A 25,189-nucleotide genomic window follows, 5' to 3' on the forward strand; every position below is an offset into this window, starting at 1 on the left:
CTCTGGGGCATTCGGGGATTTGTCTCCTTTGCTGTTTTGTTTAGCAAGAGAGAGACAGGAAGGGAGAGTTCTCGGACTTTAGTTGTTCACTGATTGCTTTCTCATAGTATGTGCCTTGACCTGCCGGCTCCAGCCAAGCCAGTGACCCCTTGCTCAAACCAGCGACCCTGCACTCAAACTGACAAGCCGGTGAACTTGGAGTTTTGAATCTGGGACCTCGGCGTCACAGGTCGATGCTCTGTCTACTGCACCACCACCAGTTAGGCTGTCTCCTTTGTTTTTATCTTTTACTTCTTAGTACGGTTCAGATTTTCCATTTCTGCCAGTGATCTTAGAATATGAGAAACTGAAGTCTCAACCAGTTGAACCTACGGTGTTTTATCAGGATTTTTCCTAACTGTTGTTCCTTCTTGACACTAAAAATCAGGCCTGCCTGTTCCATCCTTGATAAGACAGCAGCATCTGCTGTCAGATTCACCTAATAGTTAAGACAGTAGTGGGAACATTTTTTCCCCCCAGAATTTCCCAAGAGAGGAAAAGGGATTGCAAACAACAGTGACTCAAACCCTGACATTTCTCCCTGGCCTGCCCTGGGAGTGGCCCAGCCCATAATAAAATTTTAAATGCTGACTATTTTCTCCAAACCACTGGTGAATAGGATTGCCTACACAGTGGAAGTATGAGGCTTAGAGCAAAGTGGACAGGTGAGCCTCAAGTCAGTGTAAGTTGCTATCCCTCTCCTTTGAATGGTTTTTCCCTGGAGGTGGGAGCTACCTATGAATTTCTGCTGTCTTCCGCTGGAGAACAGATAGGTAACATCAAGGACAAAGCTCAGCCCACTCTACCCTTGTTCCCAGATCTTCCTTCCATACCTAACCTGTGGCGCTTTCTCATCCCCATGGCAACAGGTCCTAGGGCTGTGCAGATCTCAAAAAATCTGTCCTGTTTCCTCATTCATCAGCTTTGCCTCCTAGTAACTGGGATTTCTTCCCCCATTCTTTGCTTGTGTTCTAGCAGGCCTCTCCCTGGGGGAAGAATTTCTCTGCAACTGCTCTGTGTGACCTCAAACAAGAACATCCCTCTTTCCGAGTCTTAGTATGTCATCTGTGAATTAAGGAGACTGAACTAGTGGACCTTGAAGATCTCAACTCAAGTGTTCTTATTCTAAGTCACTTTTTCTCTAAATATATGCCTCAAGTTCTAAGTTAAGAGACTTACATACCTCTGGTTCCCTGGTTTAAGTTACTATATAAAATACTATTTAAAAAATATAAGTATATATATATAAGCACATCTATATTTTATGTGACCAGTGCTCAGAAAATGTATATTACCTTTTTCCCATAAAACTTTAGTTATGACCATAGAGTTCACCTTTTCCTCGTTCTCATTTTGCCAATAGGAACATAAGCTCTAGAGAAGGCTTGCTCAAGTCCACCAGCTCGTCAGTGGCAGAGGCAGGATAGAACCCAGGAGTATTGACTCCCCAACCAGTTCTCTATCCATCTGACTACTCTGTCTTTGGGGTGAATAATTGATAACATTTTGCAGGACTTTCTGCAGTAAATTTTCCAACCCTGTGCCTATTAGGAACTGAGCTGAACAACCAAGTAAGAGAACTCCCTGACTCTATACATTCACATCCACCCAGTAGCAAAACCAGCTTGACCTAGTGCACACCTGGCCCTGACAGATCTGGGTTGGGCCCCTTCGAGGGTCCCCGTCCTTCATCACTCTATGGGTAGAAACAGGCATTTACAATCCCAGCAAATTACCATATTCCCCCATGTATAAGACAAATCTTAAATTTGGGGTCCAAAATTTGGGAAAGAAATTGTATTACATAAAGTTATTGAACTCATTTTATTCATCATAAAACTCCTACAACTAACTCCTCATCAGTCAAAACTCCCGTCCATTAGCTTGTCCTCATCTATGTCTGATGACGAATCACTGTCTTCATATATTGCCTCATCCTCAGTTCCATCTATGGCATTTGAAATGCCACACTTTTTCTTTTTTTAAGATCTTTTTTTTTTAAATTTAATTTATTGTGTTTACATAGATTCTAGTGTCGCCCTTTATGCATCCCCCCACCCCCGCATTCCCCTCAACATCTCCCTTGCCTCCTTCCCAACATCTCCCTCCCCCCTTCCCTTCAGGTTTATCCCATCCTATCATCCCCCTTCCCTCTGTCCTCTTTTCCTCTGGTCCCTTTGATCCCTCCTCTGTCTCAATTTTGTTCCTCAGTTCTCATTGTTTCTTGGATTCCTCAAATGAGTGAAGTCATATAATATTTTTCTTTCTCTGCCTGGCTTATGAAATGACACACTTCTTAAATGATTTGACAACAATCTCAATCTTGATATTATCCCAAGATCTTTTCACCCAGGTACAAACTTCTCCTATAGTTGGTTTCTTCACTCTTCCTGCTGGTGTCAAATAGTCCCCAGAAGACTTCATCCATTGGTTCTATTCATCTCTCATGGCAGCTTTGAAGGGTTTATTAATGCTGACATCAGTGGTTGGAGCTGGGATATCAAGCCTCCAGGTATGATGGCAAGTTTTGTTTTTTGCTCTGCAGCAATCTTCTTTGTGTTTTTGTTATGTGTGCCCTGAACCGCTCAAGCACCAATAGGGCAGGTTTACGTTAAGAGCCCACCTGGTCTCCTTCTCCAAAATTTCTCAAACCAGATCTTCATCCCATCCAACCCTTGTCATGAACGTGGACAATCACTCCTCGAGGAATGTCTTCCTTTGGCATTGTTTTGTGTTTGAAAATCAGTATAGGAGGCAGCTTGGTTCCATCAGCACAACAAGCTAGAACAACTGTATAATGGCTCTTTTCATGTCCACTTGTCTTCACAGTTACAGTTTTCACCCCCTTCTTATCAACAGTTCTGTTACTTGGGACATCAAATTGAAGGAGGACTTCGTCCATATTTGTAATCTCTCCCACCTCAAACTGATGTGTCTTCCGACACTGAATGACAAAACGATGAAATTCAAGGACCTTCTGCTCATAGCTTTCAGGCATCTTTTGGGCAAGTCTGGTGCATGTACGCATGCTTAGTCCATTCCGTTTCATGAACCTGAAGTACCAACTGTGTCCTCCTTTGAAATCAGTAACTTCTTTCTCATCAGCAATTCTTCTTGCCTCATGCTGAACCATCTTTGTGGACACAGGAATTCCAATTGCCTTTTGCTCTTCAATCTCTATCTGCAGTTCCCTCTCTAAATCAGGCCATTTTGCTGACTTGCCTCTCATGGCCTTCTTCTGCCATGGCATTTTCAGTAGGGTTTCTTCTTCCTGTAGCCAGTCTCGGATTGATTTTTCATTTGGAGGAGGACAAAACTTACTTTCAGCAGCACAATTTCCATTCACTTTTGCAAACTGAATTACTTTTAACTTGAATTCAGCACTGTATGAAAATATTTTCTGAGCCATTTCTGGACAGAATGTGGCTAAACATAACCTACCGAAATATACTGGTAACAAGTGTGAAACAATGAGCACAAAGACAAGCGCAAAGAAGCGAGAAATGCAAGTAAAAAAACTACAACCACTGTATAAGACGCACCCAGTTTTTAGACCCAAATTTTTCGGAAAAGAGTGCGTCTTATACATGGGAAGTACAGTAATCTTTCTGAGCCTCAGTTTCCTCCTCTGTAATCTGAGCACTTAGAGTTGTGTCTACACATAGTAGATACTCAAATGTCCATTTCTCCCACCTTACCCCCCATTTCCAGGGCCGCCCCAATACTTCATTAAGATTCTTTTCACATGCCTGACCTGTGGTGGCGCAGTGAATAAAGCATCAACCTGGAAACACTGAGGGTGCCGGTTCAAAACCCTGGCTTGCCTGGTCAAGGCACATATGGGAGTTGATGCTTCCTGCTCCTCCCCCCTCTCTAAAATGAATAAATAAAATTTAAAAAAGATTCTTTTCACAGAAAAGTGTGGTGATTATCAGGAGAGAGGGACTGGGGGAGCTAGGAGAGGGTAAAGGGGGGGATAAATGATGACAGAGGAGACTTGACTTGGGGAGGGGAACACACAATACAACATACAAATGATGGACTGTAGAACTGTACACTTGAAACCTACGTAATTTTATTAACCAGTGTCATCCCTAGAAGTTCGATAAAAAAGTTTTTTTTTAAAAGAGTCTCTTAGTGGATGATCCTTAGCAAATGTTAAGTTCCCCTTGCCTCTCAGGATGCTTCTGCCTTCCTTTCCCTGAACAATATACTTGACAAAGATTTGGGGATGCAAAGTAAACAGCATTGACCAAACCTAGCAGCATTAGTGAGGCAGATCCCTGAATGAGCATTCCAAATGCAAGGGGTGAGCTTTTCTAATTTCCTGATACTTGGCATGACTGCCTCTTAGAGATAGTGGGGCTTTCACTGGGATTGAGCTGCAGTCTGGAGGACTGCAGAGACTAGGAAAGACCCAGGAACTGGGAGTGAAGGGCAAGGCTGGGATGGAGTGAACAAGGGAAGGAAGAATATACATTTACAGATTCGGGAGAAAATAAGCCGGGTCCTAATGCACACCTCTATCACCAGTCCTGGGAGCAAGGAAAGAAGGAACTTCAGCCTGACCAGGTGGTGGTGCAGTGGATAGAGCGTCAGACTAGGATGTGGAGGACCCAGGTTCAAAATCCCAAGGTCACCGGCTTGAGCGCAGGCTCATCTGGTTTGAGCAAGGCTCACCAACTTGAGCCCAAGGTCGCTGGCTTGAGCAAGGGGTCACTCACTCTGCTATAGCCCCCAGTCAAGGCACATATGAGAAATCAATCAATGAACAACTAAGGTGCCGCAACGAAGAATTGATGCTTCTCATTTCTCTCCTTTCCTGTCTGTCTGTCCCTATCTGTCCCTCTCTCTGTCTCTGTCTCATACACACACACGCACACACACGCACACACACACACACACAAAAGGAATTTCAGCTTAGAAGGTGAGCCTGAACAAGGACGGACGGTGGGCACCACAGGTTCCCTGGACAAAGACGCTGGCCTAACTGGAGTTTGAGCTGGAGAACTAGCAGGAAGGAAAGGTAGAGAGCTGGAGTTCTAGAATATAACAGTTAACCTCAAGCAGACCTTGCCCTCTCTGGTGGAAAAAGGGCCACTGAGAGCGGAGGACAGTGAATTGTGGACAGGGCCAGCATGGCGGAGCTATAGGATCCAAACTCACAGTAATTAAAGCAAAACCCAGTGGAGCTTCCAGAGGGCCAGAGATCACTTGAGCAAGGACAGAAGTGACACTGTAACTTTCCTTTGTGTTTCCATTTTATCCATGGTTATCGGTGGTAAGTCTGGTCAAACCCTGTGTAACGCAGAGACCGTGTCCACTACAGGCAGGGAGGGAGGAGCAGAAACCCTCATGAGCAGGAAAAGAAAAGAAGGCCAAGGCCCCAGGAACTGTAGGGGGAAGAAAAGGAAGCAGCCAACACAGAAGCAAGAAGCCTGGGGCTGGGTAACTGCGGGCCTGGAGCCTCCTCCTCATAGCTGGCTCGAGTGAGTGCCTCCTGCTGGTGTCCTTGCCCACAGACTTCTGGCCTCCAACTATTGCACAAGGGTGAGAGCGCAAACATGGGAAAAGAAAAGGGAAAAAAAATTAAAAACCAGAAATCCAGTAGACCCAACTTTGAAATCCACCCTGCTTCTTGCCAGCTATATGACTTTGGGCCTTAATTACATCTGGAAAATGGGAACAAAAACACCCCCCAGGGCTGCTGTGAAGGTCAAACAAGACCAAGAGTTTAGTAATCTGCATTCCATTTCTCTTTTACTGTCGTTTTACCTATACCTCTCTCCCACCCTAACCTGGCCCCACACTGGGTGGCTCCCCTCCTTTCCCCCTAAGCACTTTTTTTTTATAAAGCAATCATTACGAAAGTGGCTGTGCCCATAGAGCCACCGGTACAGCTGAAGATAGCCGTGCCCAGCAGCAAAGCCAGAGAGAAGGTTCCTGCTCTCCCAACCTCCCCCTTGCCTCCTTTATACTGTCTTCCCACAAATGGACTATTTTAAGACCCAGTTCTGACAAAGCTAGTCCTTGCTTAAAACAGCTTCCAACCCAGGCTCCTTAGCACTGTGGAGTGCTAAGCCTCCCCCCCTTTCTGGAAACTCCTAGCCAACCCCCAAGTTGTTTATTAAAATATGCCTATACAACCCTCAAATCTTAGGCCAAATGCCCATCTCCTCCAGGAAATGCCCCCACCTGACCCCCATCAGAGGGCAGTGCTGCTGCTTCCATTTACACGGCATTTGATTTTTGATCTTCAAACCCAGGAAACTGTCTTCATGCCTGTCCCCTAAACCAGCACTTTTCAGGGGACACCTTTACACTCTTAAAATGATTGAGAACCCCAAAGAACTTTTGTTTGTATGGGTTACAGCTATAAATATTTGAACTGAAAAGAATTTAAACATTTTCTTTTTTTCTTTTTTTTTTTTTGTATTTTTCCGAAGCTGGAAACAGGGAGGCAATCAGACAGACTCCTGCATGCGCCTGACAGGGATCCAGCTGGCATGCCCACCAGGGGGCGATGCTCTGCCCATCTGGGGCATTGCTCTGCTGCAACCAGAGCCATTCTAGTGCCTGAGGCAGAGGCCATGGAGCCATCCTCAGCGTCCGGGCCAACTTTGCTCTAATGGAGCCTTGGCTGTGGGAGGGGAAGAGAGAGACAGAGAGGAAGGAGAGGGGGAGGGGTGGAGAAGCAGATGGGCACTGCTCCTGTGTGCCCTGGCTAGGAATCAAACCCGGGATTCCTGCACTCCAGGCCAACGCTCTATCCACTGAGCAAACTGGCCAGGGCCTCTTTTTATTTTTTTTTTAAATATTCACTATTTATTTATTTATTGTGACAGAGACAGAAAGAGTCAGAAAGAGAGGGACAAAAAAAGAAAAAGAAAGAGAGGGACAGATAGGGATAGACAGACAGGAATGGAGAGAGATAAGAAGCATCAATCATTAGTTTTTCGTTGCAACACCTTAGTTGTTCATTGATTGCTTTCTCATATGTGCCTTGACCGAGGGGCTACAGCAGACTGAGTGACCCCTTGCTCGAGCCAGCAACCTTGGGTCCAAGCTGGTGAGCTTTGCTCAAACCAGATGAGCCCGCGTTCAAGCTGGCGACCTCGGGGGTCTCGAACCTGGGTCTTCTGCATTCCGGTCTGATGCTCTATCCACTGCGCCACTGCCTGGCCAGGCTAAACATTTTCTTATTAACGTTTAAATAAAAAAAATTTTAAATAACAGTAAACCCTTTACATGCTAAGACAAATAACATTTTTTATTTTTTAATAATTATATTTTCGCCTGACTAGGCAGTGGTACAGTGGATAGAGCATCAGCCTGGGACACTGAGGACACAGGTTCAAAACCCCAAGGTCGCTGGTTTGAGCATGGACTCATCCCACTTGAGTGCGGGCTCACCAACTTGAGCCAAAAGGTTGCTGGCTTGTAGCCCAAGGTCGTTGGCTTAAGCAAGGGGTCACTGGCTCAGCGGGAGCCCCCAGTCAAGGCACATATGAGAAAGCAGTCAATGAACAACTAAGATGCCACAACTACAAGTTGATACTTCTCATCTCTCTCCCTTCCTGTCTATCTCTCTTTCTCTCCCCAAAATAAATAAATTATATTTTCCAAATAGAAAAGAAATTAGGAAAAAGAGTAGCATGTTTCACATTTTTGCAAATCTTGTGAATGCCTGGCTTCATAGTTTCAGCTCCTTCTGCATGAAATGTACTACAATAGCACATATCAGGCAGCCTCTGCAAAACCTCCACACACAACTAAAAGTGAAATTAATATCAATAATTATAGAAATACTTCTGACCTCTCAATTCTTCAATGCAGTTCACATCTGAAGGTCCAGGAAAAGGCCTTCCCCCTAGACAGAAGCAGCCCAAGGCCCTACAGGGAGAGAGTGGAGTAGAACTTGGGGTCAGGGCAATGTCTTGGGTGGGAGGACTGCCTTAGGAACACAGAATCTGTCCCCTTTGCTTTTTTTCTCCCCACTGAGTTCCGCCACTTTGTTTCTCCCTTGCGCCTTGGCTCCAGTGTAAGGTCAAAGAAGGGTGTCAGAAAGCATGCATTTTGGATCTACCTACATTCAACTCTTGTCTTTGTATCTGACCAGTTGTGTGAACTTGGGGAAGTTACTTAAGCTCTCGGAGCCTCAGTGCCATCATTTGAAAAATAGTTGTGCTATTTTAGTCATAGAGTGACTAAAAGAGAAACACAGCGTGGAAGAACTCGCCCAAGGCCTGACATATAACAGGCATTCTGTAGGTGGCAGCCTCCCCACCTCCCGCCGTCCCTGACTCTCAGCCCAAGCACAGCTAACACAGATCAGGGTGACCATCCCTTTCCTTTCTCCCTGAGCATAGTTGGGCCAGGCTAGGAATTTCCAACAGAACCTCACTGATGGAGGAAGAGGCCTGAAGTGATCTTGTTTGCAAAGTATAGACTTCCTATCCTGCGACAGCAGATGGAACCAACTGCCAGACTCCACAGCCCATCTGACGGGCCCACCCTGACCAACCTTGTCCAAGGCCTTGAGCACATTCTCCTTCTCCTCCACCCTTTCTCCTGCAGGCTGAGGGGTCCCAGAAAGAGGGAGCCAACACCTCAATTTTCCCCACTCACAGCAGCATAGACATAAGCAGCCCATACATACTATGTTCTTCATGTAAAGGCTTATCTCCTTGTCCTGGTTACACAGGCACTTTAACAGGGGCCTTCCACAGACTCAGGCTTGGCTAATGCCCCAGTCACCCTAAGAGGGAGAAGCAGTGGACAGTTGGTTTTGTCCAGGGCCTTGAAGCTGCCAAACTCTTACACCCAGCTCCTAAGATTCCTTCGTTCCTGCAAAGCAGCTCTCTGGTCCTCTTCCCCAGCTCAAACCCTCAGGAGCTCACTCAGTACTCCCCTGGCCACACCCCACACACAGAACACCCAGTTTTCTCTGTGAGATGGTCTCAGCCACAATCTGTGCCTTTAAGGACTGCTGCTTTGTGCCAGGGTATTGACCTCAGCATCCTCAGCTGAGTTGGATTAAGGGGCCATTTCATGCCTTTGCAAATTCCTTCTAGCTGGTGCCCCCCCCCCCCCAGCTGAAGTAGCCAGGAGCCCAACCAAGCCAGTCTGCCAATTGTGGCCTGAGAGCTGGTCTGGCCTGGTAGACCGTTCCTTCAGGAAGCACAGGCTACCACTCTGATAGGGGCTTTGGGGTCAGGAAGTGGGCCTTTGGGGGTCCTGGGCTTTTGCAAGGACTTCAGAAAGCCATGCAGACCCTTGAGCCATGAAGGACTGCTCGGAGGTCATCCTGTGTATGGAGTCAGCAGAGCTGAGCAAGGTAAGGACTACAAAGACCACTCTTCTGAAACTCAGCTGCCTGCCTAGGGCTGGCAGTGCCCAATGGACAACCTGCCAGGCAGTGCCACCACTCATCCTCAAATCTCTTCCTTTCAGACTGAATTCTGCAATCCTGCTTTTGAACCTGAATCAGGACCACCTTGCCCTCCACTGGCCTTCCAGGAGAATGCCCACTGTGGCACCCAAGCTCCCTGGCATGGTAACCGTTTCAAGGACTGACCTGGGGGTAGGATTGAGAGGCACAGTGAGGGTGCTTGAGGGAAGGGGTATCAAAACCCCTCCCACCCACCCTCAGGTTGGCGACCCCGAGGGCTGCAGCTAGACTGCCATTTCTCCTGGCTGTGTGTCCTCCTACTGGCCAGTCTGCTGCTCCTGCTGCTGGGGCTGCTGGTGGCCATCATCCTGGTCCGTAAGTACCCAAGGCCAGCAGGAGAAGGGCTTTAAAATTAGACTCCATAAGTGATGCTATCCACCTACACAAGGATCAAGCTCCTCTGAACCCCACTCCCCCATCTTCCTGTTCCCAGAGTTGCAGGCTGCACCCCCATTTGGGGCTTCCTATCATCCACTGCCTGCCAGAGGTCTCCCCATTACTGGCACCCCCCGTACCATGACCACCATCACGTCTCACGCAACTGAGACCACTAAAGAGCAGCAGGAGGCAGGCATGAGCACCACACCCCAGTCCAGTGAGTACTAAGGGCAGACCTTCCTGAAGGGCCCAAGATGGCAGAAGGGATGGGGGCCAGGAAGAGGCGCCTTTGTAAAAAAGGGTCTCTCTCCTTTTGACCTCTGAACTATAACCTCTATCTCTGCAGCCTGTGGGGGCCTTCTTCCTGGACCAAGAGGCTTTTTCAGCAGCCCCAACTACCCAGACCCTTACCCGCCCAATTCCCACTGCGTGTGGCACATCCAGGTGTCCACACACCATGCAATACAGCTCAAGATTGATGCTCTCAGCACGGAGAGTGTGTCCTCCTGTCTTTTTGATCGCTTGGAAATCTCCCCCGAGCCTGAAGGCCCCCTCCTCAGGTGGGTTCCTCTGCCCCCAGGGATTCCCTCCCTGTCCTGAATTTCTGTCCGAAGGGCAGAGCCAGGGAGCTACAATGAAAATGGCTTGATTGGGAGGAAATTAAGAGTCTTGACCTCAGGACCCAGCTCTGCTATCACTTTGGTACATGACCTTGAGAAGTTCACTTCCCCTCTCTAACTACAGTGTCCAGATCTGTAAAATCAAGCCCCTACCTCCTTTCCCATGAATAAATGCTGCAAGGACAGACATATAGATGCTAGGAATGTCACAGCTTCCCAGGAAATGAAAGGAGCCTTTTTGACCACATGTCACAATTTGGTGCTTGAGGAAAGAACCGCAGGGCCTGGGCAGGCTCCATTCTGGCTGGCCCTGTGTTCTGAGCCTCTATTACCCCATCACCCCTAACCTGGCTTCCTGCAGAGTGTGTGGGAGGGTGCCTCCTCCCACACTCAACACCAATGCCAGCCAGCTCCGGGTGGCCTTTGTCTCTGACAGCAGTGTGGAAGGATTTGGTTTCCATGCCTGGTACCAGGCTGTGGATCCTGGGCATGGTGAGTGTTTTCCCGCCCTGTCCCTAGCCACCTGTCAATGACCCCCTTCCCTCCCTTCCAGCCTCTCCCAGCACTGGCAAAGTGAGTGGAGGCTCTGGTGTTTCTGAATCCCAACGCTCCCTCGCAGGGAGCTGTGCCCATGATGAGTTCCCCTGTGACCAGCTCATCTGCCTGCTACCTGACTCAGTGTGTGACGGCTTTGCCAACTGTGCGGACGGCAGTGATGAGAACAACTGCAGTGCCCAGTTCTCTGGTATGGGCCCCATCAGCCTCAGAGTGGGGGGATCAGGCATCAGGTCTGGCTTCAGGCTGGGCACCCCAGCTCTGGCTCAGCCCAAACCTGCCTGGTCATTCTTCTGGCCTAGAACTTGTTTCCCCACAGACATGGCCAAAACTCTCCTAAGCAGTCACCGCCGGCCCAAGTGGGCAAAGGCACAGATGCTGGCCAACTCATGAACCCTCCTCTTCTCTACAGGATGTGGGGGAAACCTGACTGGGCTCCAAGGCAACTTCTCTGCTCCCAGCTACCTGCAGGAGTACCCTCACCAACAGGTAAGCCAACAATCCATGGGTAGGGCAGTGTGGTACCCGTGGACCCACCTGAGTACCCGGATAGTGTGACTGGGAACAGCATAGTAGACACTGCCTTGTACTTGGGAAGGCCAGAGATCAAGTAGGCAGGAAGGGAGCATTATTAAGTGCCTACTACATACCCAGATGTTCCCATGCTTGGTAAACTTATCCCTGAGGCCAGACAAGTTCAAAGGCCCTTCCTATCAGAAGAAGCAACTCTCAGAGCTAGGTGGGCACCACCCATCCACGCCCTGTCTAGCCTGCAACAGAGAAAAAGTGCTTCTGGTGCTCAGCCTGGATGCTCAGATTGAAACAGAAGAAACATGTGAATGATGCCATCTATGCCCTCCCCCAGCTTTGCACCTGGTATATCTCAGTTCCTGCTGGACATGGCATAGAACTACAGTTTCACAAGTTCAGCCTGGAAGCACAGGAAGAGTGCAGGTCTGTCTATGTGGAGGTGCACGAGACCAGCAGCTCGGGGGACCGCAGCCTCCTGGGCAGGTACCAGCAGCACTGGGGAGGAGCCCAGCATCAGCCCCATCCTCCCCAGGCTGACAGTCACAGCTTCCTACGGATTAGCCCAACTTGTCCCTTGCTTCATTTTCTTTGAGTACTCCAAGCCAGGGATCTCTTCATCATCACCCTAAAAAAGACCTGCCCTTTCTCACCTCAAAGCCTTTGTTCTTTCTATCACCCTTCACTCGGGGGCCCTTTCCCAGTGCCCCATCCCAGCTGTCCCACACACGGGTCTATTTACCCTTCCCTCAGAAACACTCGCTGATTTTTCCCATCTCACAGTGGCTTGAGTTCAAGCAGTTTGTTTAATACTTTGTCTACTAAATACATGTGTATTCCTCACCAGACCCTAAATTCCATAACTCAGACATGCCTCCCGTCCTCTTTGGCATCACCCAGAGCTCCAAGTGAGGCCTGTGGGCAGCCGCACTGCAGCCCCGCCAGCCAAGAATCCCATGCCCACAACTGCTCTTTGCTCTGGGCAGGTTCTGTGGAGCAGAGCTGCCCCCGCGCCTCCTCTCCTCGCACCATCAGCTGGCTGTGCTCTTTAGGACAGATCATGGCATCAGCAGCACGGGCTTCTCAGCCACCTACCAGGCCCTCAATGCCACAGAGAGTAGGTGCCCTGGGGCAAGTGGGTGTGGGCAGTAGAAGTGCCCCCAGAAGAACTGGGAGAGCTCTAGACTCTGGTCAGGGGACTGTGAAGGCAGTGGGGGACAGACATATCCCAGGGCACTGCCATTCCTCATGTGCCTACAGACCGCTGTGGGCCCCGAGAGCCCTCCTGCCAGGACAGAGGTTGTAAGGGTCTGCAGTGGATGTGTGACACATGGAGAGAGTGTACAGACAGCGGTGGTGACGAGTGCAGCCTCCCCTTGTTCCCACCTCCAGGTGAGAGGCCAGCATCAGGGCCCCCTGGACAGGGCATGTCAGCCTGGAGCAGGCTGGGTACCCATTTACAACACACTTCATAATGGCCATCCCTGTTCTCCCTGATGAGGGGGGTTCACCATCCTGACTTCACAGAATCCTATGTCACCCGAAGTTAAATGGGAATCAATGGTTGAGCCGACAAGAACCAGCCTAGCCTTCTCACAGAGAGAGAGAGACAGAGACAGAGACAGAGAGAGACAGAAAGAGAGACAGAGAGTGTCCCTCCCCACAGCTCACCTTAAAGATGAAGGTGAAAGCAGGGAAGTTTCTCCTAGATGCTGAATGGTCTCTGCTCCATTCTCCCTGAGATCAAAGTGATGTCTGCATGATGCCCACACTGGCCAATGATGCATAGAACAGGCTCTGGAGGAACAGAATCCTCAATACTTGAGCATCTCTCCATTTTATCTCCTTTGAGTCTCACAACAACCCCTTCTGACCTATATAGAATGATTAGGTGACTTGCCCCCAGTCACAGAGCCAGTGAGTGGTCCCCACAGTGACACTCCCCTCACCCTGCAGAGATGGCCTGTGAGCCTGTCCAAGTGGAGATGTGCATTGGGCTAAGCTACAACACCACGGCCTTCCCTAACATCTGGGTTGGCATAGCCACCCAGGAGGAGGTGATGGAGGTCCTCAGAGGTTACGAGGTACTCTGGGAAGAAATAAGGAGGGACCCCCCCCCAAAAGGGGAGGGAGCCTGGGGTACAGGTGCCTGAGGGCTGATCTCCTTCCACAGAGCCTCACAAATCTGCCCTGCTACCAGAATTTCCGGAGGCTCCTCTGCGGGCTGCTGGTGCCCCACTGCACCCCACTAGGAAGTGTCCTTCCACCTTGCCGCTCTGTCTGCCAGGAGGCAGAGTACCAGTGTCAGTCTGGCCTGGCACAACTGGGTACCCCGTGGCCCTTCAACTGCAACAGGCTGCCTGAGGCAGCTGGCCTGGAGGCTTGTGCCCAGCCCTGACACTGAAGTGGACCCCTGCCCTCTGCCTACCATCCTTCTTTACCTTTCAGGGTGGGCAGTACCAGGACAAATGAAGGTGGACCATCATGGGACTCTGCCCCTCTTCTCTGGGACCTCCCAGGAAAGAGAGAAGTCTGAGACCCTCCCACTCCCCTAGCTCCCTCCCTGTCCCATTACTAGTTCCATCTGCTGCAGGCAGCAAGCCTGACTCCAAGCTGTGCCATTGATGAGCTAGACTGGGTTCCACCCAAGCCTCTGACCTCTGTTTCCTGTCATCTGCCTTCCGCCTCTCCATCTGCTTCTTTCTAGGTTTCTCTATCACATGCCGTTTAACTTTTTTTATTTACTCAGTCAGTGCCTAGGAATGTGGCAGGTCCTAAGTCCTGGGGATCCAGTTGTCTACCTGCCTCTAGAACCCTCCACCCTCAGTTCTCGCTTACGTTTCTCCTGGAATGGCTCTTGTTCTTAGTCTCGATCACCGTACTAACTCTCCTTCCAGCTCCTTGGAGCAATAGGTGCCCTGAGTGTCTGTCTCACGGTTCTGCCTCTCTGTCTTAAGTCTCTCTCCCCCTCCTTTCTCTCCCAAAAGTTTGGCCGGCCGCCTGGCACACCACGAGTTATTTCCCACCCCCACCCCACCCCGCTATTCCCGACGGGAGCTCTTGGTTTCCTCTTGGAGTCTGGGAGGAGCGGAGCAGAGCAGGCAGAGAGCAAACCGGCAGGGCCAGGCGAACGAACCTCGAGGGCAGGGGTCGCCCGGCTGGAGGGAAGCGCAGAGGAGGGGATAGGAGTTAGCTGGAGGGTCCAGAAGGAAGCCACAGTGAGGGGACCGCCCGAGAACTGGGAAGGGGTGAGTCTGGTGGAGGGGGAATGGGGATGGGGGAGGGGACTGAGACAGACTGCGCGCGGGCCGGGGCGCGGGGAGGGCTCTCCCTTCCTTCTCAGCTGTGCTCTCAGGGATCTTGGGTCGGGGCACCCCATCCTTCGTCTCCCCTCGGCCGCTCAGCTCCAGAGACATGGCAGTGGGGTGGGGACCGGCTCGGCTGAGCTGGGTTGGAGAGCAAGGCAGGTCCCAGAATTCTAGGGCCCGACTCCTGTCCTGCCCGGCCCACAGACTACGAGAGGACCCCGGCGTTCGGGCTCCCCGTGCCAGCGCCATGAGGCCTCTCCTCGCCCTGCTGCTCCTGGGCCTGGCGGCCGGCTCGCCCCCGCTGGACGACAACAAGATCCCCAGCCTGTGCCCGGGACACCCTGGCCTTCCAGGCACGCCGGGCCACCATGGCAGTCAGGGCCTGCCTGGCCGCGACGGCCGAGACGGCCGAGACGGCGCGCCCGGGGCTCCCGGAGAGAAAGGCGAGGGCGGGAGGCCGGGTAAGAAGGCCACGGGGGCGTCGGAGCTGGCACGGCCCCTGCTCCGGCTCTGCGGGGCGGCAAGGCCCAGGGCTCGGCTGTCCCGCCAGGGGGCGCCGCTCCGACCCCACCCGGTCCCGCTCTGCCCTGGGCGGGGATAGGAGAGAGTGACTCAGCCCGCGGGGCCCGAGCTCCCGGACCCTCTGACCCGCGGTCAGATCTGCCCCTGCCCGGCAGGATGCAGGGATGGATATGGGGACGCTGGTGCGTGGGGCGGGCCGGGGCGGGCCGAGGCGGTGGCGGCTGGGGAGCTTAGAGAGGATGGGGAGGCTCCTTGGAGTCGCCCCACGCACATCCCGCTGCGGTGGACGGGCCGCTACACTCACCCGAACCGCCCCCCTTACCCCCGCAGGACTGCCGGGGCCCCGCGGGGAACCTGGACCGCAAGGAGAGGCAGGCCTCACGGGGGCGGCCGGGCCTGCGGGGGAGTGCTCGGTGCCTCCGCGCTCTGCCTTCAGTGCGAAGCGCTCCGAGAGCCGGGTGCCTCCACCGTTGGACGCGCCCCTACCCTTCGACCGGGTGCTGGTGAACGAGCAGGGTCATTACGACGCTGCCACCGGCAAGTTCACCTGCCAGGTTCCCGGGGTCTACTACTTCGCGGTCCACGCCACCGTCTACCGGACTAGCCTGCAGTTCGATCTGGTCAAGAATGGCGAGTCCATAGCTTCTTTCTTCCAATTTTTTGGAGGGTGGCCCAAACCAGCCTCGCTCTCGGGGGGCGCCATGGTGAGGCTGGAGCCCGAGGACCAGGTGTGGGTGCAGGTGGGTGTGGGTGATTACATTGGCATCTATGCCAGCATCAAGACGGACAGCACCTTTTCTGGATTTCTGGTATATTCTGACTGGCACAGCTCCCCTGTCTTCGCTTGATGCCCACAGGAAAGAAAGTGTATGCTCTCTCACTGCTAGAGAAGTGAGGTGTGACACTGTTAGCCACACCATCCAGGAAGGCTGGCCCCCTGGAATGTTGTTAATGACTAGGAGGTGGGGTGGGGGCCTGTCCTGCAGCTGGCAGGGAATGGGACAGAGGCTGTCTGAGATCAGGGCCTGCAGCATAGGGCACCGGCTGGATTTATGCCCAAGCAGGTGAGGGTCCTCTGGCCCAGGACTCCAAAAGGGGGTGCTCTCTTCCTGGTCCCCTGCTTCTCTGAGTCCTCCCTTTTCCCTCCCACTGCTGGGCCCTTTTCTTAGAGACCATTCAATAAATGTACAAAAAAGAAAGAAAAAGAAAAACCCACCTACTGACTCAACCTTTCTTCCTTACTAGTGGGGGTGCCCTGATTCTGAGGATGGGAAAGGGAAGGGAGCTAGAGGGAGGGAAAGGGAAGGCTCTTGGGCTGGATGAACTAAGGGACAGGAGATACAGGAAGCAAGCCCAAGTGAATGAGAGACGGTGCCACAGAGTTGCCGCTGTGTAGGTTGTGAATATTGGTACCTAGCTGAAGAGGGTAACTCAAAGATGTAATATGAACTGAGTATGGGCTACCTTTACCACACACACTCCTGCTCCCATCAACAAAAAAAGAGCCAGGGATTTTCATTCATGACTTACCTGCTGCTTGCTTAGTCCCTAGATGACTGATTAGTTCCTAAAATGACCACAAGAGGACGCCCCAACTCTAGAATGCAGCGATAACCCCGAATAGCTTGAACTCTTGACTACTGGGTTGGTTAGGGGGAGAAAAGGGTGTGAAGGTCCGCCAATGGAATTACAGATGGGAGGGGGAGGAAAAAAAAGGGTCCTCTGCTCCCAGCTCAGGAAGTTTATCTTTCATAAAATGTTTATCCTCACATTAAACAAACTGTTAGGAGCCAAAGTTCTCCTTGCTCAGCTCCCTGTCCAGTGTTGAGGGAAGGGAAGAAAAAGCCCTCCCTCAAGCCTCCCAACTCCAAGGTGGAGTTCTCCAACTCTCTCCCTCCCTGCTACGCTGGACATACCGTGGGTGGGTTGCACCACCAAGGCTGAACCCTTCGAGGCTCCCCTTCTGAAACCAGCCTGGCCCCATAGCCCAGTAGAATAACTAACAAACCAGGGCTTGCCAGGCCCATATCAGCTCAGCCCAGTGGTGAGATTCAAATAATTTAACAACCAGTTCTCTGTCCTAATGATGTTTTAAGTATAAGAAAATGATATACCAAAAGGTAGTTTATTATTTCATGCTTTTAATACTTAGATAAGAATAAAAGAGGTACAGAAAAGTAGATTGTTATGTTTTAAAATTTAATAAAAAATATTAAATACCAGACAAAAAACAACAAACTATTATTTAAGATATTTCCATATTGCTTCATTGATGTACTCGCAATTTTTTTCACCTTTGGACGGAATGAACATTATTACTGGCCCTTAGACTATATGCTGTTGCGCAGAACATTAAAAAAGAGTAAGGAATGTAAATTTGTGATTTCACATTGGGCAGCTGCCCAGGTGCCCATCTTAGAGAAAACCCTGATTTCAAGTACCATTTAAACAACCGGTTCGCCAAACTCAACAAAAAATTAGCTATCAGTTCTGCTGAAGTGGTGCGAACCAGCTGAATCCCAGCACTGGCTCTGCCTCTCAACCCAGAAAGTAGAAGGGCCTCTCAGTTCTTTCTGGTATACCCTCTACCCTCTTTCCCCACTTCAGAGGCTGTCCCTGGCATTATATTCCTAGATTTAACATACAATTATGGGGGAATGTCCCTCTCTCTTGCTGGTCAAGTGAGGGCATATGTGACCAACAGCGACTGGGCTAAGTGAGCTGGAGACAGGCTTCAGGAGTACTGAGCTTCAACTCCCTGCTCTCCACCAGGAGGACCCACGGCCACACTCTAGCCCATCACAATGCCACTCTATGCTGAGACACAAAGATAAGCACCAGCTCCTCCAGAGATCAGAGAAGACGAGACACCAGACAGCAGGAGCCCCAAGTTCCCTCCTGGGAAGAATAGGAGAGGAAGAAATGAAATGAGAAAGTTCACACTTCACTCCACTAGGGCTTAATTCTGGAAAAAATAGAAAAATATAGGGATTCCCAAAAGCTGTATGTGTAAGGGCACAACTTGGAGGTGATGAAAGCTAATCCAGCCATACCTGGTATGGGCTGTTCCCAGGGCACAGTGCTCCCACCCTATCATCTCTCTTCCTCCACCAAGTTCCCCAGAGACCACACTCCTGACTCCAGCAGGACTGAAGGACCATGCTATAGTGTCAAACCCTGACCAACTGCTCACCCTTGCAAGGATGCACACAGAGGCTGTCAAGAGTTGTCAACAAAACTTTATTCACTGGAAATGGCCAGAAGACTCCTTAGGGAACTGCATGCCCCTAGGCCCTGGCCCCTACAGTGTTTGGGCCCTAGTGAAATGTACACAGTCTGCCCTCCCAATGCCAGAGAGAGACAAAAAGGGGAATGCTATTTTTCTCTGTGATGTGGGGAGCAAAAGGGATATGAACAGAAATCTGGTTATGAGGCTCCCAGTGGAGCTGGGGTATGAAGGTTCATGGTCCCAAAGCTGGGTGCAGATACCCAGGGCAAATTCTTGACCCCAGCTGTTGGGTCAGGTCAGGAGGAAGCCTCATAAGATCATAAGCAAAAGTGGTAGTTTTAAGGGCATCTGAGATACTACCCCCAAAACCTACCAGACACACAAGCTCTGGCTAAAAGCAAGGTTCACCACCATCCCAAGGCCCTTGAGTTGCCAAAACAACCAAATGACACTGATATGATGTTTTGGCTGCAGAAGTTGGGGAAGCACTCGAGAGGAGGCAGGGGGAGGACCTGCAGATCCCCAACAGAAAACCCAGAGGCAAAGAGGTGGAGCCCCAGAGGCTGGCTTCTGGGTGGGCCTTAGCAAGCTGGAGTCCACAGCAGTCTGACATAGTGACACACCCACCACTCTCAGCAACACAGGGACTTACAGAGTAAAGAGAAGCTATTATCCGGCCCCTACCCAGGTCACAGTCTTCCAGGATATCCCACCTCGATGTCCTGGATGTATGGCTTGGAGGCTTCGCATGACAGCCATGAAGGCAGAAGGGGGTACCGGTCAGGACCGAGGTCAAGTGTTAATGCTGTCCTGGCAGAGGTGGCTGTGTGGAACATAGAGCATGGAGCTGAAGGGGTGGGCAGGGAGGGAGGGTGTTTTCAGAGGTAGACATTGAGGGTCTGCAGAATGCCCCTGCGGCAGAGTGGGCAGTTGCGGTGGTAGACTGGGTGACGCATCAGGATTTCAGTGCAGGCCTGGCACAGGCACAGGTGCCGACAGGGCAGAAGCAGCACCGTCTTGCTCTGGTCCTGGCAGATGACACACTTCTTCCGCTCCTCTTGCTCCTTTAGCAACTTCCATGGGTCTTGCCCAGCTGTAAGCTCCTCCTCATTGAGCCTCTCCTTGCCCCAGGCAGCTGACACTCTGGCCATTCTGACTTCCTCTTCTGCCTCTGATCTGAGCTCTGCTTCAGGAAGAGTGTCCTGTTGCCAGGTCCTGGATGAGGGCACCCTTCTAGGGCCACCCTGGGGAGCCCCAGGTGCCCCTCCCCAGTTTGGCCAGCTTACCAGTTGCAGGCTGCGGCTCCAGACTCGGCGCCAAGCCTCCAAGCCCAGTGCTAGGCGAGACAGCCACACAACATCCTCTCGAAGCCGGTGGTAGGATGGCCGGGAATGGAGCTGACTGAGTGCCTGGGTAGCCAGCCTCATGGTGAGGTCCGGGTACAACACAGTCACTATCACTGCCAGCATGCAAGCCAGCAGCACCAGACCAGTGAGATTGACAAGCACAAAGCTGGCCAAGAGGCGGGCAGCTGAGGCCAGTAGTTCCAGTGCTAGTTGGCAGGGAGTCCAGAGGAGGATGGCCATGGCCACAGCACTGCTGGAAATGTGAGCTAGGAAGGTAGCCATAACATCTGTCATCCTCCACAGCGGCCCCATCACTGCATCCCATAGGGCCAGCAACAGGGAAAAGAGGTTCTGAGTGCCAATAAGGCAGATGTTGACTAGGCTGTTGATCACGTAGGCCACCAGGCTCATGGCAATGGCACAGATGTCACAGGCCTGGCGCAGCAAAGCATGGCCATTGGAGACCAGATTGAGGATGCCCCGGTGCAGTATATCCCGGCTCCTCAATGCTCCATGAGACGCTAGGTGCCCCAGAAGCTTTAGGCTTTCCAGTCCAGAGCAGCAGCTGTACAGCAGTGTACACAGGGCCTGAAAACCCCCAAAAGAGATCCGGACCAAAGCTTCGATCAAGGCCATCAGTGAAAGCAGGACTCCACGGCCCAAGTGCAGAAGACTAGTCAGTACAGTGTGTGGCAGGTTGTAGATAAAGGTTAGGAGCCAGGCCCCGAAAGCCAGGAGGGAAGACATCAGAAGGAAGTTGAGGTCCAACACCACGGTCAGCACGTCCAGCACGAGGGCTAAACCATTCACTACCAGGTACACAGCCTCCATGATAGGGCTATGGAGGTTAGTCAAAAAGAAGTCTGGATCCTGGTTGGGGGGAGGGGGAGAAAGGTTGCCAATATATGGGGGTACGGTCAGGGATTAAATTAATTTGGAATGGAAGTGACAAGTCTCCAACTAAGGGGGAAAATCAAGAATCTGACAAAGGGGTGGGTCAGAGGTGAGAGGGGCCTCAGCGGAGGAAACGGGAGCCAGGTGTCGGTCCAGGAGTCTCGGTTTTGAAGGCGGGCTGTTTGGGAGGGAAGGGACCAAACATCTCTAAAGTGGACGTGAGCCGGGGCTGGAGGAGAGCCTTCAGCTTTGGAGACCTGGTGGTGGCGTTCCACGGCCAGGCAATGAGTCAGAACGAGAGAAGACCGGGAACGGTTGGGCTCCGCCGGGGCCGGGTGGGAGGCGCGGGCTGGGCGCGAGCTCGCGGTCCAGCTACGCAGGTGCCCCTGTCCCCGCCCGGCCCCCGTCCTCTGGGCTCGCGGCGCGTTGCGCCCAAAGAGGGAAAGGGAAAGGGTGTCAACCTCAGCAAAGCCCAGGTGCGGCCTCCACTCTGCTGCGCGCCGCCATCTTGTGTGCGAAGAGGTAGGGCCAGAGCGCGACAAGAAGGGAGGTAGGACGAGCCCCGAGTAATCCGCGAGGGCCAACCGCAGAGAACGCCAGGCACTCATTGGTCCATTTGAACGGAGCCCAAGCTTGTTACTTCCCAAGGAAAGGGCGGAGACAGATGGAAATCACCGCCCTCTTTAGGCGGTGATTGGTCAGTTAACAGGCAGAGGCGGGATGTCCTTCTAGCCCGCCCCCGGAAAGAGCAGGACTTGGAATTGGGCTAAATACTTTGGGTGCTGTTCTTTCTCTTGACTTTTGGGAGTTGTCTTTTTAGGTGAGTTTGGCAGTCGCTGCCTCTGAACTGGGCTCTGGAATTGCGCTGTCTCCGCAGCCTTCTCAGACACTGCCTCATCTTTCTCTATTCGAATGTTCAAGTATTCTTTCATTTATTGAGCTCCTTCCTACAAATGGACTGGGATACAAAAAATGCTCTCAAGCAGTTCATAAAGAGCAACAGATTGTTATACGGGATTCCCAACTTGCTATTCCAAACTTTCCTCAAGCTCCATCAGGTTGTCTCAGCATCCTCAGATGCCTTTGAGAAAAGGAGGCCACAGACTAGAAATAGCTCATCCTCCAACCACAGCCTCAATTAATTTATTTATTTGAGTTAGATACCTAACTACGTATCTACAGCTTAGGAGCTCCAGGTTACTCAAGAAAATTTCCTTTTCTTTAGTATTCAAATAATAATCAAAACATATTTGAGATCCCATCCCAAATATATTGTGAAGCCTGGGTGTTCTCTACTAGCACCAAAGATACTTAGGGGTTTATTCTTCCCCTGGTCACCATTGCTTTAATTTCCTTCTTGTAATGAACTCTTCTCCACGTGGGCCTAGACTCCAGAAAGTGTCTGTCCCCCTTCACCCCTCCCTGAGCACTGCCTGAATCATTCATTCCCTAACACACCACTGATAAAAAGCTGAGGTATTGACAAGAGAAAAATTCTGAAATGTTATAAATTAAGTTACAGCTACTGAAGAGAAAGAGACAGGAATAGTTAGCCAGTTAATAGTTGTGGCAATTAACAAAACAGTGTTCACATTCCAGAATGAAGATTGGAGCTTTGAATCAACCTTCTACTAGTGACCACTAGACTCCACTGCATCCTGAATATATTCATGAACTTTCAGGACTGCTGTCTGTGTGACTAATCAAAAGTAGTAAATATTTGTGTTGTTTGGGGTTTTGTTTGTTTTTTTAATTGGGTTGTTGGGGTGGGGGGTGGGGTTGAGTGTTGAGCTGCCTGAGTCTGAGTTCTTTATAAATTTTGTATATTGCCTGACCAGGCGGTGGCGCAGTGGATAGAGCGTCAGACTAGGATGTGGAGAACCCAGGTTTGAGACCCCGAGGTCGTCAGCTTGAGCGCGGGCTCATCTGGTTTGAGCAAAGCTCACCAGCTTGAGCCCAAGGTCGCTGGCTCGAGCAAGGGGTCACTCGGTCTGCTGTAGCCCCCGTGGTCATGGCACATATGAGAAAGCAATCAATGAACAACTAAGGAACCGCAATGAAGAATTGATGTTTCTCATCTCTCTCCCTTCCTGTCTGTCTGTCCCTATCTGTCCCTCCTCTGTCTCTGCCAAAAATAAAAAATAAAATAAAATTTAAAAAAATAAATAAATTATATTAATCCCTTATCAGATTTATCGTTGGCATTCGATTATCTTCTCCCATTCAGTAGGTTGTCTTTTTGCTTTGTAGATGGTTTCCTTTGCTGAGAAAAAACTTTTTAGTTTGATGTAGTCCCATTTGTTTATTTTTTCTTTTGTTTCCTTTGCCTGAACAGATGTCAGAAAAATTATTGCCAAGATAAATGTCAGAGACTTTTCTGCCTATGTTTTCTTTCCTACTGCATTGTTGGTGGGAATTCAGATTGGTGCAGCCACTATGGAAAACAGTGTGGAAGTTCCTCAAAATTTTTTTAATTTTTAAAGATTTTATTTATTGATTTTAGAGAGAGGAGAGAAAGAGAAAGGTTGGGAGGAACAGGAAGCATCAACTCATAGTAGTAGCTTCTCATATGTGCCTTAACCAGGCAAGCCTAGATTTTTGAACTAAAAACCTCATCATTGCAGGTCAATGCTTTATCCACTGTACCACCACAGATCAGGTGAGAAACATTAAAAATGGAATTGCCTTATCACTCAATAATTACACTTCTGGGTATGTATCTGAAAAAATCCAAAACACTAATTGGAAGAATATTTGCACTTCCATGTTCACTGGAGCATTTTTTACAGTTGCCAAGATATGGAAGCAACCCAAGTGCCCATCAAAAGATGAATGGGTAAAAAAGCAGTGGTACATATATATATATATATACAATGGAATATTACTCAGCCATAAGAAAGAATGAAGTCTTACCATCTGTGACAGCATAGACGAAACTAGAGGATAGTATGCTAAGGGAAATAAGCCAGAGAGAGAAAGACATTACCAAATTATTTAACTTATATGTGAAATATAAAGAACAAGATAAATGAACAAACAAAATAGAAAGGGACTTATAGATACAGAGAACTTACTGATAGATGCCAGAGGAGTGGGGGATGGGGGACTAGGTGGAAAAAGTGAAGAGATTAGAAGTTCTCAACAGTTGTTACAAAATAGTCACAGGGACACAAAGCACAGGCAATATAGTCAATAATGTTGTTGCCCTGGCAGGATAGCTTAGTTGATTAGAGCATTGTCCTGAAACACAGAGGTTGCCACTTCAATTCCTGGTCAGGGCAAATACAGGAACAGATTGATGTTCCTGTCTCTCTCTCTCTCTTCCCTTTCCTCTCTTGCTAAAAATTAATAAATAAACATTAAAAATATTATGTTGTAATAACTATGTATAGTGCCAGGTAGGTACCTGAAATATTGGGGAGGGGGCACTTTGTAAAGTATATGATTAACCACTATACTGTACACCTGAAATTAATACAAAATAATCCTGAATGGAAACTGTAATTGGAAAAGAACTTTTTATAGTAGTAACTTTTTTTTTATAGGCTGCTGCCCTTTCACCATATCCTATCCCCTTTATGGAAATTCTTTCAAACAATTTACAGTACATTTTTCTTCCCCAAAACATAGTGTATAAAAGCCCTCATCAACTTCAGTACTAAGGACATGTTTATCTTTTTCACATACTCATGCTGCTCGTGGTTTAGACTTTATGTCCCAGGACCTTTTCTAGCTAGGAATATGGCTCAATAAATTTTTTCTTTTAAAAAGGTTTTTAGCCTGACCTGTGGTGGCGCAGTGGATAAAGAGTCGACCTGGAAATGCTGAGGTCAACAGTTCGAAACCCTGGGCTTGCCTGGTCAAGGCACATATGGGAGTTGATGCTTCCAGCTCCTCCCCCCTTCTCTCTCTCTCCCTCTCCTCTCTAAAAAAATGAATAAATAAGTAAATAAAAAAAAATTTTTTTTTAAAGTTTTTATATCCTGACTGGATAGCTTGGTTGGTTAGAGCATTGGCTCAAAGTGCAGAGGTTGCTGGTTCAATCCCTAGTCAGGGCACATAAAAGAACAGGATGTTTCTGTCTCTCTCCCTCTCTCTCTTTTCCCTCCCTCCTTTCCTCTCTCACTAAAATCAATAAATAAAAATTTTAAAAAGAATTAAAAGGTTTTCAGCCATGCATTTGTTTGTTTAACATTAAGCAGCAAACCTTTACTGAGACAAGGGGGCTGAAGTGGGTATTATATTGCAGAGCAAGGAGTGCTGTTTCTTTAATTTTTTTTTTATTTATTCATTTTAGAGAGGAGAGAGAGAGAGACAGA

The 25,189-nt window shown here is 49.9% G+C and overlaps 3 protein-coding genes across 6 annotated transcripts; 2 read left to right on the forward strand and 1 right to left on the reverse strand.

The window, feature by feature from the left end:
- Positions 1-9,130: 9,130 nt before the first annotated feature.
- MFRP (membrane frizzled-related protein) lies at positions 9,131-14,605 on the forward strand. 3 transcript variants are annotated; one of them, XM_066371683.1, is made up of 13 exons: positions 9,131-9,376; positions 9,493-9,595; positions 9,692-9,805; positions 9,924-10,085; positions 10,215-10,428; positions 10,850-10,980; positions 11,108-11,233; positions 11,456-11,532; positions 11,909-12,057; positions 12,558-12,688; positions 12,832-12,963; positions 13,528-13,655; positions 13,745-14,605. In XM_066371683.1, exons 1-13 carry the CDS (start codon positions 9,323-9,325, stop codon positions 13,967-13,969), a joined length of 1,746 nt encoding a protein of 581 aa, XP_066227780.1. In that variant the 5' UTR covers positions 9,131-9,322; the 3' UTR covers positions 13,970-14,605. The 3 variants fall into 3 exon arrangements, with proteins under 3 accessions (XP_066227780.1, XP_066227785.1, XP_066227790.1); XM_066371688.1 differs by having other exon boundaries at positions 10,925-10,980; XM_066371693.1 differs by lacking the exon at positions 9,692-9,805.
- On the forward strand, positions 14,604-16,616 carry C1QTNF5 (C1q and TNF related 5). Of its 2 annotated transcripts, XM_066371710.1 has the most exons (3): positions 14,604-14,819; positions 15,084-15,340; positions 15,732-16,616. In XM_066371710.1, exons 2-3 carry the CDS (start codon positions 15,127-15,129, stop codon positions 16,247-16,249), a joined length of 732 nt encoding a protein of 243 aa, XP_066227807.1. In that variant the 5' UTR covers positions 14,604-14,819; positions 15,084-15,126; the 3' UTR covers positions 16,250-16,616. The 2 variants fall into 2 exon arrangements, with proteins under 2 accessions (XP_066227807.1, XP_066227802.1); XM_066371705.1 differs by lacking the exon at positions 14,604-14,819 and having other exon boundaries at positions 14,871-15,340.
- Positions 16,617-18,622: 2,006 nt separating this feature from the next.
- RNF26 (ring finger protein 26) lies at positions 18,623-21,409 on the reverse strand. The gene has a single exon (XM_066371698.1). It carries the CDS (start codon positions 20,805-20,807, stop codon positions 19,509-19,511), a length of 1,299 nt encoding a protein of 432 aa, XP_066227795.1. The 5' UTR covers positions 20,808-21,409; the 3' UTR covers positions 18,623-19,508.
- Between the last annotated feature and the right edge of the window lie 3,780 nt (positions 21,410-25,189).

The sequence above is a fragment of the Saccopteryx leptura genome, chromosome 1, assembly GCF_036850995.1.
Source record: "Saccopteryx leptura isolate mSacLep1 chromosome 1, mSacLep1_pri_phased_curated, whole genome shotgun sequence".
Lineage (NCBI taxonomy): Eukaryota > Metazoa > Chordata > Mammalia > Chiroptera > Emballonuridae > Saccopteryx > Saccopteryx leptura.